Source organism: Gymnogyps californianus, chromosome 23, assembly GCF_018139145.2.
Source record: "Gymnogyps californianus isolate 813 chromosome 23, ASM1813914v2, whole genome shotgun sequence".
NCBI classification, from domain to species: Eukaryota; Metazoa; Chordata; class Aves; order Accipitriformes; family Cathartidae; genus Gymnogyps; species Gymnogyps californianus.
In genome coordinates, this window is record NC_059493.1 from 4,641,806 (window position 1) to 4,659,906 (window position 18,101).

General features: G+C 38.7%; 1 protein-coding gene across 1 annotated transcript; it reads left to right on the top strand.

Moving 5' to 3' along the window:
- The first annotated feature begins 313 nt into the window (after positions 1 to 313).
- BNIP3L (BCL2 interacting protein 3 like) lies at positions 314 to 13,859 on the top strand. Its single transcript, XM_050910139.1, has 6 exons — positions 314 to 430; positions 5,728 to 5,914; positions 7,675 to 7,747; positions 9,574 to 9,677; positions 10,482 to 10,631; positions 11,956 to 13,859. Exons 1-6 carry the CDS (start codon positions 346 to 348, stop codon positions 12,002 to 12,004), a joined length of 648 nt encoding a protein of 215 aa, XP_050766096.1. The 5' UTR covers positions 314 to 345; the 3' UTR covers positions 12,005 to 13,859.
- Positions 13,860 to 18,101: the final 4,242 nt, after the last annotated feature.

Genomic DNA, 18,101 nt, shown 5'->3' on the forward strand with positions numbered 1-18,101 from the left:
CCCTTTCCCGCTCATTTGAGGTTCGTGAGGCGGCTGGAGCCGGCGGCCGGCACCGCGCACGCCTCGCCGCGCTCCCGCGCCTTTTCCCTCACAGCCCGCCCGCCCCCGGCGCACGCGCGGCGGCGGCGGCGGGACGTGCGCAAGCACGGTGAGCGCCATGGTGCGCGGCACGCGCCCCGGGCCGGGCGGCGCGTGCGCAGCGGCGGAGGGCGGGAGCGGCGCGGGCCCGCGCTTGCGCAGTGCGAGGAGGCGGGGTGGCCGGGCCCGGAGCGGAGTCCAGGTTTGTTGTTGTTGTCCCAGCCCCAGCGGCTCCCCAGTCGCCTCAGCCGCCGCTCCTGCGCCGCCATGTCCAGCCCTCAGGAGCCGCCGCAGCACAACAACAACAACAACCCGCCGGCTGAGGGGACGCACACCGAGCCGGGCCTCAACAGTGAGTGCGGCCGCCGTTAGCGTATGGAAACGAACGTTATTGGGGGGGGGGGGTCGGGGGGGGCTGTGAGGGCTGCCCCGGCGGCCGCGACCCCCTTCCCCCTTCTCTGGGCCGCGATTGGCGGAGGACGGGGCCGCGCGAGCCGCCGGGGGCCAATCGGCGGCGGAACGGGTGTAATTGGTTCGGCGGCGTTCGCCGGGGGGGCTGTGAGGAGGAGGCGGGTGGTGAGGCCTGAGGGGGCGCGGGGAGGGGGGCGCGCGCGGGTGGGCAGCGCTTCACCGGGGGCTGCCTGAGGGGGAGCGGAGTTGGGAAAGGGGTGGCGGGGAGTCCGCAAGAGCTTGGGGCAGCGGGAGCCGTCGGATGCCGGGCTGGGAAAGTGGCAGGGGGCTGCGCGCCAAAAATGGGGTGAGCGCTCGGGGTGCTGTGGGGAGGGCCGTGGCCGGTGGGTTTCGGGGCCGGGCTGCTCCTCGCAGGAGCGCTGGCGGCTGAGGCGGCAGCCGGCGGGGCTGAGGTGAATCGGCCACGGCGAAGGCAGCCGGAGGAACGAGCTAGCGCTGTGGCTCGGTGCGAGCGGAGGAGAGCAGGAGCAGGTTTGTTTCGTGGTTAAACTGAGTTTATTCGGTGGCTGGTATTAACAGCTAAGATGGGGATACAGCAGGGTAGGGGGAGGAGCGTGACTGTGGGAATGAGTTTATTCAGTGGCTGAGTCAATACCACTGACGTGAGCTATTTTCCTCTATATCCGGCATCGATGTCAGCTGCTCTGCTGCATCCTTTTGTTCCTAGGATAACACTAGTAAGGCACATCGGTGGTTTTTCTGTAGGCTCTCGTACTTACTTGGCAGATGCTTTTCCCCGTTTTAAACAGCTACTTCAATGTGTCCTTTCATTTGTTTGTAATTATTAAGGATACTGCAGTTGAAGAGGTGAATAAATTGCATTAATGATTAACTGTTACCTTCGTGGTTTACAATGAAGTTAAACTGACCACGAAATATATTGGTTGGTTGATCTCCTGTAACTCAATGGGAATTGTATTAAAGAAGAATAAACTATGCCCATTTCATAACACTGCTATTGTGTTATGGTAACGCTACCTCTTGTAATAACGATGGCAGTTTACAACAATGTTCACCTGAGTCAAATAGGTATTTTAGCAAATTATTCAGGGCTGTTAGCATACTTAAATAACAATTACGCTGTCTTAAAGTTGCCACATGCCTAGTGCCTAACTCGATGCTTACTTTAGAAATTGCGATCTTTGATCCTTCTATATTTTAATGTTTCCTTTTTGTTTTCTGTCAGTACGTTAACTTACTCTGTGTTAATCTGCTGTAAGATAGGAGCGACAAGAGATGAGTGCGCTGTAAGCCTGTGCTGGATCTGCCCACGTAGATCTTATTGCTGGATCAGCACGTAAAGGCTTAGCAAAATCAATGTGATTACTGAAGGTGGTGAGCACAAGATATGAGAGGAAATGTTTGATAGTCTGCGCTCCGTGAACAAAACAAATGCAACCAATCGGCTCCATGTAGGCTTAGTGCTGCTTTCAGATGTTCAGCCGCTCCACAATGCTTTGGTGTTATAGGTACATTTTCTGCCATTATATAAGCTTTTCAGTGAACCTTTTCAGGCTAATGAGCTTAGACACTTACTCATTTTGTTCTGTATGTCATTTGTGCATGTTTAGGGCCTTTCATTCAAAGATCCCTTAGCACTTGAATTGAAGGTCAGAAGACCTGGGAATAAAACTGGTAACTGAACCTATGTTTTGTTGGGTTCACAAAAAAAAAAAAAAAAAAAGGCTTGCTTGCTCTGGGAATTCTAGATACTTGCTATATTTTAATTATTATAAAGCACTGTTACATATTGACAAAAAGAAGAAATCCCTCCTTAGGCAGGAACCCATCTAGCTCTGTCATGGAAAGTCTGCTTAATAATTACCATTATGGCAATCTGAACAGCTTTCTTTTCTTCTCTCTCTTTTTTGCTTCTTTTTTTGTTTGTTTGTTTTTGGTTAACGGTGTACTTCGTTGTAAAAGTGATACTTCTTAGTTTATTCAAGTTGACTGTGGCTCAGACTTCTTGTGAGCTACTAGTATGGAGTATTTTTATATATATAAAATGTATATAAGTATATAATTTATATATTGTCCTTGATATCTCCCCACCCACCCAAGTGAAATCACAGAGTGAATAAAGAAAATGAGACCCCTCTTCCCCCACAAGTTTAGCTACTGCTGTTTAAACAGTCCATCAGTTATGGAAAAACATGTAATTAAAGTCAGTGTGTATCAATTCATAGTGAAATAATTAGCCTTAGAGCATGGCCAAAATTCAAACAATTTTGGAGAAAAATACCATTCATATAAACAGTTGTGGCTTGCTTCCCCCCCCAAAGTGTGTGTTACATGATTTGTGAAGGGAGGAGAATTCTACCATAGTTCTTAATTCTGCCACTCTTAATTCTACCATGTTTCCCATTTTACTGTCAATTTGGAAATACGGTAAAATTAAGAGTTCTCATGTGGGTGATTAATGTAACTTCCTTAGTTTTGAAGAAAGCTTTGGGCAAAAAGCACTCTCTGTTACTTGGGCAGTTTATTCTCAAATATATTCCTGTGCATCTGCTTAAAGAAGCAGAGATTTCTGTGTCTCTAATCAGAGTCTTTGAAACTACTAGGGCTCTCTGGCTCCCTCTCCCAAACCGGTTGTGACTGCCAGTGGGAGTATGTAGCATGTTTTAGCTTGATGTCAGATTGCGCTTCCTTGAATGTATTTTGACTCATTAAAAGTGAGGTCAGATGGAGAACGTGCTGCTTGTCATGTAAACTACTGCTCGACTTGTTGGAACTCTTTACTCACAGTTTAATTTGAGTGTTCTTCCTAGTATGGCCACAACACGTTTTAGATAAATGGCAAGTTTTGCCAGTCTGGGATAAACGTTAATAAAGATTTTATTTGTGCGTAATCTTCAGTGCTGTGGAGGTGTGTTTAGTAGCTGCGTACTAGAGCAACCAGTTCTGATCATCTTCTGCTGGGCTTTTCTCTGCCTGTGCTCGGTGTCAGAGGAAGACATCCCCTTGCACCTTTGCCCTCTGTTCTTTTCACATTGTTTGTCACTCACTGCTGATTTTTTTAAAAAAAGATGTATTTGCAGATCCTGAGCATTGTAATTCTCCCAATAGATGCTCTCTTCCAAAATGGTTATTGGGGAACGTATAGCTTTCTGGCCTAACTGTCTTCTCACTGCAGTTGCCACACGCTTTTCTGCAGGTGTGGCCTCTTGCTATGAAGGTATTGCTACAAGGCAAATCCGCCTTTGTGATGTAGTTCTTACAGTGTGGCCTTTTTATTTTGAAATTTAGACACCAGCAATCATCATAAATCTGAAATAATATGGTCTCTGTGTCACATGCTGACTAGTCTGAGCAAAGGCTGCCTTTTCCCAGTTAACACTTCATTATCTGAAAGCCCAGCATGTAGTACAGAGTTGGCGTACATCGTGTGATTGTGCACAAGAGCTCTGTGCACACCCTGAATTCCTTGTTTGTGAATACAGCTTGGAGAAACCAGACTGTAAACCACCAGGACTCTTAAGAGTATGATGCTTCCATCGTCATCAGTATAATGGCGTAGTTAATAATTGGTACTAAGGATAAACTCTGTTTCAGCTTCACAAAATCAAGGTGAAAATAGGTGAACTCGTTATGACATACATCCCTTCCTGTGTCACTGATACAGTTCCCAGAGCCAAAACTTTGCTATAAAAAATAAGTGCAGGCACTCAAAGGTGCATTTCAGAAGTCAAGAAATCGGTGTTAAAATTTAGAACCTGTACAAATAATGTTTAAAAAGTAGTTTCAGCTGTTGTATTTGTATCTTTAGGCTTTCTTTTATTTCTTGAATATTTTTACCTCAGTGTTGAAGATGTCAAAATGTTATAAAAAATCAACCAAACACAAAAAACCTGAAAGTGCTTACCTTCAGGTGGCATAAATTAAATTACACAGGCGTTGTGGTGACATAATACACATGTGTGAAATCATTATCTGACCGATAATGAGAAATAATGTTGCATTGAAAACAGTATGCTTTTGAGAAATTGGAGAACTTTCCCTCCATAATCATGGCTAATAAAGTGGCTGGATGGTCAAATGATTCTTGTTACATGCCTTAATGAGAAGGCTGGAATTGCAGTTGGATAGGGAATGTTTTTATATATTTGGAACAGATAGAGCAGTACAAGTCTATTCTATCTTTACCCCTCAGGACATCAAATGGTATGTTTATGAATTATTTCCAAAACCTGTTTGTTTCCCATTGTTTCCAATTGAAACATGTCACTAATGAACATACCGGTTTTGCATTTAGTTAATCTGCACATAAAAAACAAGTGAAGACATTTAAAACCAAAAATAAAAATCCTCAACCTAACTACAGAGTATACGAACTTTTTAGCAGATGCTTTTATCATTCATGATACACTCTTCCTCTTTTGTCAAATCTCAGTGCACACATGGATATCCCATACGTATAACTACACAAAAAAGGGGGAAAAACCAGTAAATCTCAACTTGTAGGCTATACAGCCTTCCCTGGCTAAGGAAAGAAGAAAAAAGGGGGGGGGGGGAGGGGAGAGGTTGAAGTGATGGCATTGAAATTATTAACTGTTGCTACATGTGAGAACTCTGGATTTGTTATGCCACTCAGTTCTTTATTTTGGCTTATTAGCAGTGAAATCTTTTAATCTAATTGCAGTGAAATGTATGTTAGCATGGTACTTCAGCTGTGTAAGGAAATGTAATGCCTACCGCAAGCTTCTGATGGTTTGAATGGTGATATGACCCATTAAGGTTATGGTAGGATAGGAGAGGTGGCAGATGGCATTGAATGGGAGATGTTTGTTAGAGGGCCACGGCAAAGACAGTTGAATGAGGCCTGAGAATGGCAGCCTGCGTGATGTATATAAAATTAGATACATAGAAGCTTCAACCTGCAGAGAGAAATGTGGCCTATTAAAGTATTAGTAGTTGAGGAGAGAGGGGACATTTTATTTGACTAGCTCCAGAGGCAGGTAGCAATAAAACATAACCTTTTAGGGGTGTTTTTGTTGATGAAAGAGAAGGAAATGTGTCACTCTTGTCTCCAGTACATGTTTATGAGCTTTCTCCCAGCAGCAGTGTATGTTATCTGAATTCACCATATTCATGTTTTTTTCTGTGTGTAATTGATAAACTTAAGACGGGTTTTAGTTTCACTGCTTTTAATGAAATGACGTCTGTCTGGCTCGACAGGTTCCTGGGTGGAGTTACAGATGAATGGCAATGGCAATAGCAATGATAATGGCAATGGGAAAAATGGAGGTCTGGAACATGTCCCTTCATCATCCTCCATCCACAATGGAGACATGGAAAAAATTCTCCTGGATGCCCAGCATGAATCAGGACAGAGCAGTTCAAGAGGTAGTTCCCACTGTGACAGGTAAAGAACTGTTTGCTGTCCTGTATGCAATTTATTGCAGTTTTTATCCTGTAGATGTTAATGGAGGGGTAAAGCTTTTTCTCAGGCTTAAGTTTGTCCTGCTCCAGTATTCGGAGTACTTGCTGGCTTACGATAACTGGCTACCAAATAAGACATCTGACTTGAAAAATACATCATTGCTACAGAAAGCTAAGGAATCCAGGAGTGGGAAAGTCACATCAACACCACAGTTGAAATTCACATTGTCATAAATCACACATGGTATTAAAAAAATATCTAATTTTACTGGCTCATTAATAATAATGTTATGTACATGTGCTTTATATTTAGTCAAGCATAATAAAATTTATCACTGGGCTTAGCGGAAAAAAAGATTCTCAGAACTTGTACTCCTTGGTTTCAGTATTCTACTTTTTTTTTCATGTGAAGGCGAAATATTTCTTACCTAACAATATAATCCTTTGAGGCACATGTGAGCATTATGATATTCTTATGTGTTCATTATGCCTTTTTTTCTAGGAAGTTTTGGGGCAGTTTTGGAAACCCTTGAGCTGTTTCTATATATAATTTTAGCTGTCCTGCTTGTGCCTCCTTTGGTTTTGCTGGGTGAATGCTGTCTAACTGTCATGTCTACTGTGTAGCTTATATAAGTAGTTGATCAAGTGTCAAAGCTATTTAAAATTAGTTAGGCCTGATTTAATTACTGAATGTAGTAGACTGTTTGAAAGGAATCCATGTGAGTATTTCAAATAGAATGGTTACATTTATAGAAAATAAAGTTTGTTACATCTAGGTTGCTAAGAAACTAGCTGTCAGTAGTTTAGTACTTTCTAGTCCAACCAGGAATGTTTGCTAGATGATGGTTGTATAGTTTCTTTTACTAGCATAGGATTTTTTCCAATCATTACCCATGTCTTAAGTATTTTTTTCCCCTTTGTATTCCTTTTTTTTTTTTTTTTTTAAACTTAATTTTCCACTTGTTAACTTTTTGGTAATTCTTTTCCCCTTTTGGCAGTTGAAGTAACATACAAGAAAGGGGAGGTGCTTTGATATTTTGCATTCTTTTCTAAAAGTTCTAAACAGTAAGTTGCTCTTAAATGTGGTGGTTTGGGTTCTTTTTGGATATTTCTAAAATACACCTTTTTCGTGAAAGCTTAAGTCAGGTTAAAAAGATGCCCTTAGCGTTTTAATGAGACACACCTGCGTTGGTGCATCATACACCATTTTGTGTTGTTCCTGACTTAAATTCTCTAGCGTTCCCTTGGTTGAGGTGCGATAGTTGATTAATTTGTCAAGTAGATTACCAAATTTTTAATATTCAAAGTGAGCCTAACAAGGGGAATATGTATTCTTGCCAAGCATTAGAAGGTGTTTTGATGTGTGATGTTTCCACTTGTAATGATACAAAAAGAGGTATAACTCACAATACTGGCAGTGTTATCTAAAAGAAGGAAGGGATCTACATCTTCTGCGTAGCAGTTGAAGTTTTGGGCAATGCTTTCCTTGCTTCAGTGGAAGGACCATCAACCCTGTTGAGAAAGGTAGGATTATAAACGGAAAAAGAATTGAAAAGATAAGGGGTTTTGGAAGACTTTCTAATACTTATATTTGTGATCTGTAGTGTAGTCTGTAACTCATCTGAATAGTGTGCAGAAGTGCATGTGGAAATGATTCAGCTGAGATGCTATTTACACTAATGATTCTTTAAGTGACAGAGTGTAGTATGACAAAATAACATAATGAAATCAATTTTTCTTTAGCCCTTCACCTCAAGAGGATGGACAGATAACTTTTGATGTGGAAATGCACACAAGTAAAGACAGTAGTTCTCAGGTATTTTCTTCATTAACCTTAAAATACATTTTTCAGAAGCTAACGTATTTTAAAAGTTGTGGATGTTGTATATAGATCATATATATAGGTCAGTATTGGGAGTACTTGAAGGGTAGAGCAAGCTCTCTGTCATGTCAAAAGGTCTAAAAAGTTATGTATTTTATGTGTCAAAAAGTGCATTAAAAAAGTGCATTAAACTACTGCTTGCTAGCAATTTTTATTTTCATTCTGAGACCCTAAACTTGACTGTTAGCTGCAGTACAAGCAAATGAATTATATAAAACCTTACTTATTCAAAATTTGGAGGTGTCCCGTAGTCATTTGGGTAAGGCTGTTTACTTGTCTTGTACGTTGTTGTTGCAGGTTTTTACTCAATCTTTTTTATTAGAACTTTATATAGCACCTGCCGGTAAATAGGTATAGTAAATAATTTTTGTGCACTCAAGCTTATGTCAGTTTAATTAAATTATCTTTTCTTTTAAGGGGTTGTTTTCAGAATAAAGTTTTATCAAATTAAAACACATTCCAGAACAATTATTTTTAACAATGAGGCAGGGTTAGTAAACTCTGTTTAGGCTTACATTCTGTATTAACTGAAATTTGACTTGTAGAGATTAATAGGTTTGGAGTGAGGGGAAAAATGAAGCTCCGTCTCTAAAGCTGAGAAATGCCCTGTTTAGTAGCAGTCATATTATTATTTAACACTGCTTGCACTGTGTGTGTCAAACCTGTTTTGTTTTTGAAATGTGTATATTTCTGCACAAGATTTCAGGGTGTTCAGTTTACTGCTCTACAGATAGTTGGCTCACATGATAGTGAGTAATCTCCATAATACAAACTGAGAGGAGGCTAATGCTGAACTCTTAGTTCGATCATTTAATAGAATTTGCTGTCTTCAGCAGTATAAATAAAAAGCATTCCTGGACAAATGAAACCTTGCATTTAATTTTGTCAAAGACCCGGCCGAACAGTAGGGCTGTTGCAGTTCTGCCCTATAGAGCCAGAACGATCTGAATGAAGTTGTTGGTTGGGTCTGCCATCTCACTTTTGTGACTGTCACGTTTGATTACTTCTGGTTTTGGTATGGTTCCCACTTTAATGTTGTAAGTGGTTTATCTTATTTTACTAAGGGTCACTCAGGAAATTGTTTTAATACAAAGGAGGATTTTTGTACCAAAGTCAGTGCTGTTCTCTAGTCTTTCTAATTTATTTTTTTCCTATATGGTAACATGTGCATCTAATGATGTAATGTTAAATCTTTGGATCAAGACAATTGTAGTGAGTGCTTGCCTTTCCCTACTGCATCTGGGACGCACCCAGTAGAAGCTGCTAGTTGCAAGTAATATGAATTTTAAATTACTAATAACACCTTTAAAAAAAAGTCAAAATACTGTTTTTGAAACCTTTTCATTTGGCTGTCTTTCTGTGCTTTAGCCACGTTCCGTATGCTTTAAATAGAATGTCATCAACTCAGTTTTTGCCACTTGTAAAAACCTTGTTTAATATTTTTTGCATAATGCTGGTTTATTACATTTAGGATTAAAATAATCCTTTTTTTGTTAGTTTTTAAAAAAACAAACAAACAACTTGCAATGATGTGGAAGTCCTGGATATAGTAATAAAACTTGTGGTATACTGCCTTCTGTAGATCCTCCTGTTAGCATAATAAACTCTCTTCTAAATAATCAGTAGTCCACGAACACTTGCTCGTTTATCAGGTGCCACCGTTTGGTGCTTATCATTTTACCACTGTTGTTGCTCTCAATTTAACACCGTGAGGAGGAGCTAATTGAGTGTTGTAAGGCTTGTCCCATGTATATTTTCAGTCTGAAGAAGAAGCAGCAGAAGGAGAGAAAGAGTTGGAAGTTTTGAAGAAAAGTGCTGACTGGGTGTCAGACTGGTCAAGTAGGCCTGAAAACATTCCTCCCAAGTGAGTTAAACTCTTTTTTTAATGAATATTCTTTTATATGAAGGAGAGAAGAATCATAAGTCACAATTGCATGGAATTACTTTGGCTCTCCAAATAAGATCATCTTAGAAAAAGATAGATTTCTCTTTGGGGAGGCTACAAAAAGTCAAAACGGTGAAGTTTGAAAATCTTAATAGCAACAGAATTACCTTTTATTGAAAGTAATATAAATCCACAGCCTGCTGATTACAAGGTTTCTTGACAGAATTCTAATTATTGGGAGAGCTGGGTACTTGGAGCTGGGATTCATGGGATTTAGTTTTGGCTTATTGAATGGAATAGTGTTGAGCAAGTCTCCTAAATTCTCTGTACCTTTTTTTCTTTCTATGTAAAATATGTAATGTTCATCCACGGAAGGGGAAACGTTGAGATCCTTGAATGCAAAGCATTTTTATTAAAATAGAGGATGCTGTCTAAATCTGGCAGACTTCTGTATCTCTGTTTGGAACAAAAAATGAGGCTCTTGCTAACAAATCACATCCTGAAATTCCCTCTCTCGGACCTACCTCTCTCTTCAGCTACTGCTCCCTTTGTCTCTATACTGTCTGTGTAAGTGGTCTCTCCACAATACCTCCTATTATTCTCTTTGATTCCTTACTCTGTGTAAGGGATCTCTTGCTTTGATCTCTAGCTCTTTGTACTTTAAAAAAAAAAAAGTTCCTACAGAGATCTGTGCATTTGTGTGCAAAAAAAAAAAAAAAAAAAAAAAAAAACCAAACAAAAAAATCTTGTTGAATTTTTTTCCCCCTCCCCCTCTTCTTTCAGGGAATTTCATTTCAGACATCCTAAACGTTCAGTGTCTTTAAGTATGAGAAAAAGTGGAGCAATGAAAAAAGGTGGCATTTTCTCTGCAGAATTTCTTAAGGTTTTCATTCCATCTCTGTTCATATCTCATGTTTTGGCTTTGGGACTAGGGTAAGTATTAACCTAATTCTCACTTCACCTTTTGCATCTGGCTTTGCTTTTGCACTTTACTTGTACGTCGGGTGCCTGCTGGAAAGGGCTTTATCTAGAGTAACTAGAGTATTGTCGCACCTTGCTCAAGATAGACTCGGTGCACTTTTTGAAATGCAGGAAAACTTTGCAGCAATTAAGACTTTGCAGCCATTAATATGTTTTATTTCTAGAATAGGTCAAGTTTCTTACATTGAAAATGCATGGATTATCATGAATTTGCAAATAACCTTTGCAATTATAACGTGCCATTTGGTTATCCACACCTTCTACTTAAATGCTTCAGGTTATAATGTAGGGAAAGTAAGAACAGAGTAGGTGGAAAACTGCTGTAACTTTTACTAACCATTACAAAAACACATTGTACAAATAATGATGCTGAAGTTCTGTGTGTATGGCGCACACTCTAATTTCAATGTCTAATGCTGCAGTTGTGTGATATTACTGAAAGTCAAGGTTTGAATACTTAAAGATGCATGAAATACTGATATTACTGAAAGTCAAGGTTTGAATACTTAAAGATACATGAAATACTGGATGTGTCCTGCGAGATCAGCTACGACTCTGCTCAGCAATGTTTTCACTGCCTGCGTAATCTGACATAATCTCTCGGCTTGCTTAAGTCCTTATGTTATGTTTATCCATCTTGTGTTCTTCTGTGATGGGGGCAAAGACATGTGCCCAAAATATGTTTTTATTTAGCTTCATATTTGTTTCTGGGGGTGTAGTTCAAGTGTCTCTTTAAATTCTTGTAAACTATCAAATAAATTAGGAGGATAGAATATATGAGAATATAATGTTAGATATTTGTGCTATAGCAAAATTGTGTATTTCTGTGATGAATTAAATCTTGCCTGGATTGATTTGTTAGAAGTCAGCGTTTGCGTAGATCCTCAATGCTCAGTATTATAAAGCTTGCCCCCTCCCTTTATAGGCAGTACTTTATTTGTTGTACCGTAATAATCTGGGAGTATTGCTCGGCTGTTCAAGAGCCCGTGTGTCTGGTACTTTACAAACAACACAAAAGCTTTTGGACAGGGGTTTTCAAATGAGCTTGGGACTGGAAGAAACCAGCTTTCACTGAGTGTCGATAGCATCGGTCCTTCTAGGCTCATCTGAAAAATCTCACTCTTTAAGTAATTTTATAGAACAGAAGTGAAGTCCTTGGAAGAATCTCATCAAACTTACTTGAAAGACAAATTAGAATAGCCGAGTGTGTGAGGACTGTTTGGAAAACAGGGAGTATTTCTGTGAAATACGATATGCCTTATACTTTTTATTTCAGCATCTACATTGGAAAACGACTGACCACACCTTCAGCCAGCACTTATTGAAAGATGGAGTGCAAAACCTGGAAATCCACGTGACCTGTGAAGGTGTTACTGTCTCATTTAGTACATTTGACTTGAGACCATTTTAAGCATGACCCTGACTTCACCCTTTCCTTGCATATCCAGGTTTTCGCTAACTCTGGAATTCAGTATTGTGTTGGAACTCTGTTGAGGTGTTTCGCTATCCACGTTCTTTCCCTCTCTCCTCCCATTCCCCTGCCTCTTGGCCTGCAAGACACGTCAGAGTTGCTGAACGGAGTTTACAACTGTCTATATGTTGCAAGGGCTTCTCTCAATGCAAAATGCCACCAGCAAGTTTTAATTTTATCAGTGATGCTGTTGCCTCCTTAGTGCAACCTGACTTAAATTGCAGTTGTGCATGGTATAAATGTTGACTGTATTATGGTGGTAAAATTAACAGTCTCTTTGGAGGAAAATTATTGATTGGAGTGAAAATGAATTTTTCTTTTGAAAAACAAGCTGGTTGTGAAATAAACTAAGAAATCACTGGCAATAAAAAACAGTTTAAATCAGCTTTTGGGGGAATTTACTTGGCCCCTTGTATTGGCTAACACCATTTGATTTGCAGGAGGCAAAGACTGCATAAATTTTAAAGTAGGATAACTAAATCCATCAGCATATTTTAATATTAGGTAATCGTTGTAATCTTGTCTTTTCTATGAAGTCAGCTCCTTATTCCTTGTAGGAAAACCTGTCTGATGCCTAGAAAATATTAGAAGAATTGCATTGTTTGCATGTGAAGAAGCTTTTCTTTTCCTTACCTGTTTTCTTAAGGGAAAATTTTAAATGTGAAATTTTCCTTTTAAAAGTAGTTTTAAATTAAGGAAAAACCCAACAGCTGTAGGTGTAGTTAGACTCTGTATAAAAGGATATGATTCTGTTTGTTGTGGAACCATTTACAATTATGATGATATGGCAATTTCAGAAAGTAAAGCGTTTGACTTATCTTTAAGGGGGACAATCTTGCAGGTGCGTAAAGATTCAGAAATTGTAAAGCTCTGAAATGTCTTCTGCAAATGAGTTTTCAATATTCCTCTCTCTCATTGTTTACTGTACAGTCTCCTCTGGGGATACATGGAATCTGAAAGTCACTCGTGATGTCTCATGTTAGATAGACTTCTCACTAATGTTGTTGAACTTCTGTCTTAGGGAACATTAAGCCTTGTCCTCCTTCAGTGACACTTCTTTTCAAAATGTGAAGCTTTAGTACCAAATTGTTACAAAGCATTGGGACAGTCGCGTCCTTAAATAGATTTTATTGGATTTTGGAACATGTAGCATGACTCTGAAGGATAGAATACTCTTTTTTTATATATATATGAATATATAAAAAAAAAAGATATAGACTTTAATACTAAGTATTTAGGGAACCAATGCTAATTTTAAGATTGCAAAAATCTCATTTAAATAAAAACTTTAGTAGGCTGACTTGCAGAAAATGCTCAGAAAATATGGTCAGCCAGTCCGGAGAGAACAGCTACCTATAATTGTTTGCTTGCGTCAGACTTTATAAAGTTGATTGTTTGATACAGCAGTGATCGCTTGAAACAGTTGATGCATACAAGCTAAATCCCAATTGAGATTTGGTTTAAAAGAACATACTTAGCTCCCAGGAAGTAAAAAAGTTAAGTATAAATCCACTGCTAAACTGTATTTATTCTCTACTTCTGAATGCTGTTAGAGAATGCTTTCAGGGTGAGAGGGCAGTCTAACAAAAAATTCTCTTGAAGACATCTGCTTTTTTCCTTTTAGTTGCGAATATTAGTGGCACTTGAGTTGCCTACAACTGCATACTTGTTTCAAGCGCGGATATTGGGTTTCACCCAAAGGTGGGGGAGGGAAGGGGGAAGTGGTGAAGGGTGTTTTAGATAGTATCAAGTACATCATTTTACAGTCCTAAAAACTGAGGGGACGGGAGAAAGGCTGAAACACTTTCAGTTCTAATTACAGCACCTTGTTTTGTATGGAAATTGGAATAGTGGAAAAATAGATTTTTACTAAGTAGGGAGTACTTTTTTCACAAAGAAGAAAATTTGCCCCTTTCTAAATTAAAAGGTAATTCTTCTTCAGAATATCTGATAAAAAATATTGCAAGCTTCTGGCTAGAGTATCAACACAGCTTATAATATTTGAAGGAGCCGTGAAGTAAAAATTGTGAAAACTATAGATGAGGAATGGATACATGATCACTGTAACACTTGCTATGATACAATGCAGTATTTATTGATACCCTACTCTAAGCTTTGGATGAAAGTCTACAACTTCTAGTTTTACTATGAACAGAAACAGATTGTTGTATAATTTGAAAAGGGGTTTCAACTATTGATAGTTGAAGTTTTGTTAAGATAAATGTTGTTTAAAAAGCTTTATACCTGTTTACAGTTTTGGAAAAAAAAAATGCAGGCTTCATTTTTCTTACATTCAGTGAAAACTGGCCTAGAATATTTGTAAATAGGATCAAGAAAAATGCATAAACTCGCACATTAAAAATGCAGCAGGCTAACTTAACTGCAGCAAATGCATATTTACTTACTGTTTTAAAAAGTGAAAGGTGAAGATTGTTAGAAATTCAAATTTTTTAATTGACATTTGTTGAAATATTGGAGTTAACTGAGCCAAAGTGATTATGCATTCTTCATAAATTAGTTAGCACTTTGTAACATTATACAGTTTACAGTACGTGTATAAGTTGTAGCTTATAAACATTTTGTGCCATTAAAGCTCTCACAAAACTGGTTGTCTGAAATTACTTCATGCTGCGCCTTTCTTTTTATTTTCTTTATTTTTACAAGACTGCTTTGTATAATGTTTTATGAAGCTATTGTGTTCTGGGTTCTATGAACATTGAAGCTGCTTTTTATGGACTGGAATAATTTTTTGAAAGATTGCTTGGGGTTTGTTTTTTTTAATGACTTGGGATCATCCGCTTCTTTTCCTGAAGCACTTAATAAAACTATTTCCATTGTCAACAATGAATACCTGCACCAAGTCCTCCAGCACCTTGTCAAGGAAAACTTGTAAAGCAAAATAATGTAGTGGCATATGAAATGTAAAGTAGAATTGATGAGATTTTGTATAATTGGTCAACTCTATTGTACTCCTTGTATTTCTCTTCTGTTTCCTAATTCTGTTAAATTTGCAGATTAAAGAATAAGGGACATAAACCCTAGTTGATAATCTGCCTCCATATTTTTGGTTCAAGAGCACTGGTTATTTGTAGGAGTATCGTGTGAAGAGTTGTTCATTCTGAGTGTGAAATGTCATCGTTCTGATACTGTTACTGCCCGTTTTAGTTACCTGGTGATTATTTTCCATGTTTTTAATGTAAAAATCCAGAACTTTGTGAAAATGGGATATTTTTTTTTTCTTTTCCCCCTGAGGAATAATATAGATAAAATTATAAATCCTGCTTTCAGGAAGTTTAGATGTCTAGGACTTACAGTGAAACTTGGGCTTGAAGTTTTGAATTACTACTACTGTGAAACTACTTTGGAGAGCAGGGTTGTAGGGGTTTTGAGCAGATTGTTTCTCTGCAGCCAACTGAGATAAACACTTTTATTTAGTAGGTGTTGCAGGAAAAAAATTCCATTGTGTGTTTCAAAACTGTTTTAGTTGTAATGCAATGTTTTGCAAAAGAATAAAAACAAGATAATATTGCATAAAGCATCAGAATCTTTGCACTAAGGTTATTCTGGTATAAATCACATTTTGATGGAGTTTGAGGACTGTCTTCAAGTTTCTTTTCATTCTAGTACATGAGTGTTCAAGTAAAGACTGAAAAGAAGGGATTTATTTGCATACTTAATTTAGAGCAGCATAGTGGTATTACTTATCTGTTCAACTAAATGCAGTGTAGCTAGACAAGTGAGCTGCGTAGTGTCTTGCTTTCCTCTGTAATCAGCACCAAGAAGTGTGTTTCATGTTACATTCTGGGAAAGTTACCTTCTACGTTTACTCAACTACAGTGCGCCTAGAGATTTAGCTAAGTTAGCTGTCCACATGAGACTGACGGGGGATGTTGAGTCCTACTTACACTCCGTTTTCAAACTTAACTGTATACATATGAAAAGATTAGAATTTACTTTGAATTCTTTATGTTTTATGAAAAAGTTCTATATAAAAATGTTTATACGTTTGTGTGTGTGCATACATGTAAAAGTTCTATCTAAAAATGAAATCCTGATTCTGTGCAAGTGTTTGTAGGATCTTTGCCTTGTACTTAGTTATATATGAAGACTCCTTTGTGTTTTGGGTCTTGAAAACCAAATAAAATGCTAGGACTCTTGAACTATGCTGCATAGGTCAATCATCACTTCAAAAACAAAACTAAAACCTTAAGATACTCCTGGAAAAAAATCTCATGCTGCATACAGCATCCACATGAAAAAGAAAAAGCTAAATTGATTTCCGTTTCATTAAATCACTCTTTGTGTCCTGCACTGTATGTCAGCTTGGCTAAGCGCAGCTGACTCAGCCAAACTTCTGCTTGCAGTACTTAAAGCATGATTAGTCTTGACATTAGGGGGAGAGCGAGTGGTGGTTTTCCATTAAGGAAAGTAAACATGACTTAACTTTTTGAGCTGCTGCCAGAAAATTGAGAGTATGGAAACTAGCATTTTCTATTTTGAACTGTTTCCTGACACTTTTCCGATAAGATTGTGGAGTTTGTTTAGAGAGACTTTTTTTTTTTTCAATTGGTACAGTTTGTTTAACTTGCAGTTTGTTTCTAAAGACAAATGAATTTTAAGGCCAGAAAATACCATAAGTGCTTATTCTGGTGTATACAATGAAAGGGAAGAATAGTGAGTCCTACAACTGTTTAAGCTGTTAGAGTTAAGGTAGATAATTTAGGTCACAGAAGGATGTGTATATCCTTGCAAAGATTTCAGTGTATGGATTTGTGCTGGACCTCCCACTTGATTCGGCTGTTACAGCCTTTAATTTACATCTTTCTTTGGATTGAAGTTTAAATTTCAGCCACTGGAACCCAGAATGCCTTTCTGTGGTAGATGAAGGAGCCTTTGACTCTCAGGTGCATACTCCTTATAGACTGTATCTTCTAAATAAGTGTTTTAATGAAAATTTCTGTATTTTAAGACAAATATTCTCTGGGAATTTTGACAACCTTTTACTACTGACATGTAATATGCATCTAAATACATGCTGGGAGACAGTCATTTATCTGTGACCAATAGAAAAATGTGTGCAAAATCTCCAGTGAAACATACTTCTTACCCCTCCTTTCCTAAAATAAAAAATATTCCTCACTTCAAAAATGTTACGTGAGCTTTTGACCAAACAAAATATAAAAGATGCATGTGTGTCACTTCAAACGGAAGTTATGCTCATCATTCTTCCAGACTGTTTTGTGAACAGGAGCAAGCAATTTGGTTGTCCTTCAGGTAGTGTAAAGAGCTTTTGTGGGACCGTTCTGACAGATCTGCAGCTGGAACAACATGCCTCCTCTGCAGCTTACTATTGATTGAAAACCTCTTGCTTCTGCTTTTCCATTATTCACTGTAAAGTTCATTGCTTGGATGCTTCTGTTCTCATCTTGCTTCATCACGCTCCTCTTTCCTATGGTCTGCCCAGTCTTCTTTGTTGAGTGCTCCTTCCATTTCCTTCATTTGCTTGTATTTTCATGCTGCTTTTCATTTCTGGTCGGATAACATGAGCGAGCACAGTCTTTTTGTGTACCCACGTATTTCATGAAGAGTTTCCGTTCTTGAGACAAAATATTGCCTTGTTTTGTTGTGTATTTCTGGTTCCACAAGATCTGCCATTTCTTCAGGTAGGTATGTGGTCACTTACACAGCTTCAGATCTTGCACTCTGTTCATCTGCGGTTGATCTGTGTAATTGGATCTGGTAAAGCCCAGGAGGGTGTCTGTTCAAGAGTCACTGTTTTGCTTTCACCTCAAAGGAAGTAGGTTATAAAGAAAGTAGTCTGTCATGTTCCTAGGTAAGAGGGTGATGCAGGCGTAATAAGTAAGCTGAATTGGGATTCATCTCCAAACGTGGAATCATCTTCTGGACTTTGCTGTCTGAGAAGTCCTCCCGAAGGCCTGGAGGATGCTTTG

What these genes read in the sequence shown, in the direction of transcription:
- BNIP3L (XM_050910139.1), top strand. Translation starts at nt 346, where the DNA reads ATGTCCAGCCCTCAGGAGCCGCCGCAGCACAACAACAACAACAACCCG. An exon ending in CCTGAAAACATTCCTCCCAA is followed by an intron (nt 9,678 to 10,481) that starts GTGAGTTAAACT and finishes CTCTTCTTTCAG; the next exon opens with GGAATTTCATTTCAGACATC. An exon ending in GTTTTGGCTTTGGGACTAGG is followed by an intron (nt 10,632 to 11,955) that starts GTAAGTATTAAC and finishes TTTTTATTTCAG; the next exon opens with CATCTACATTGGAAAACGAC.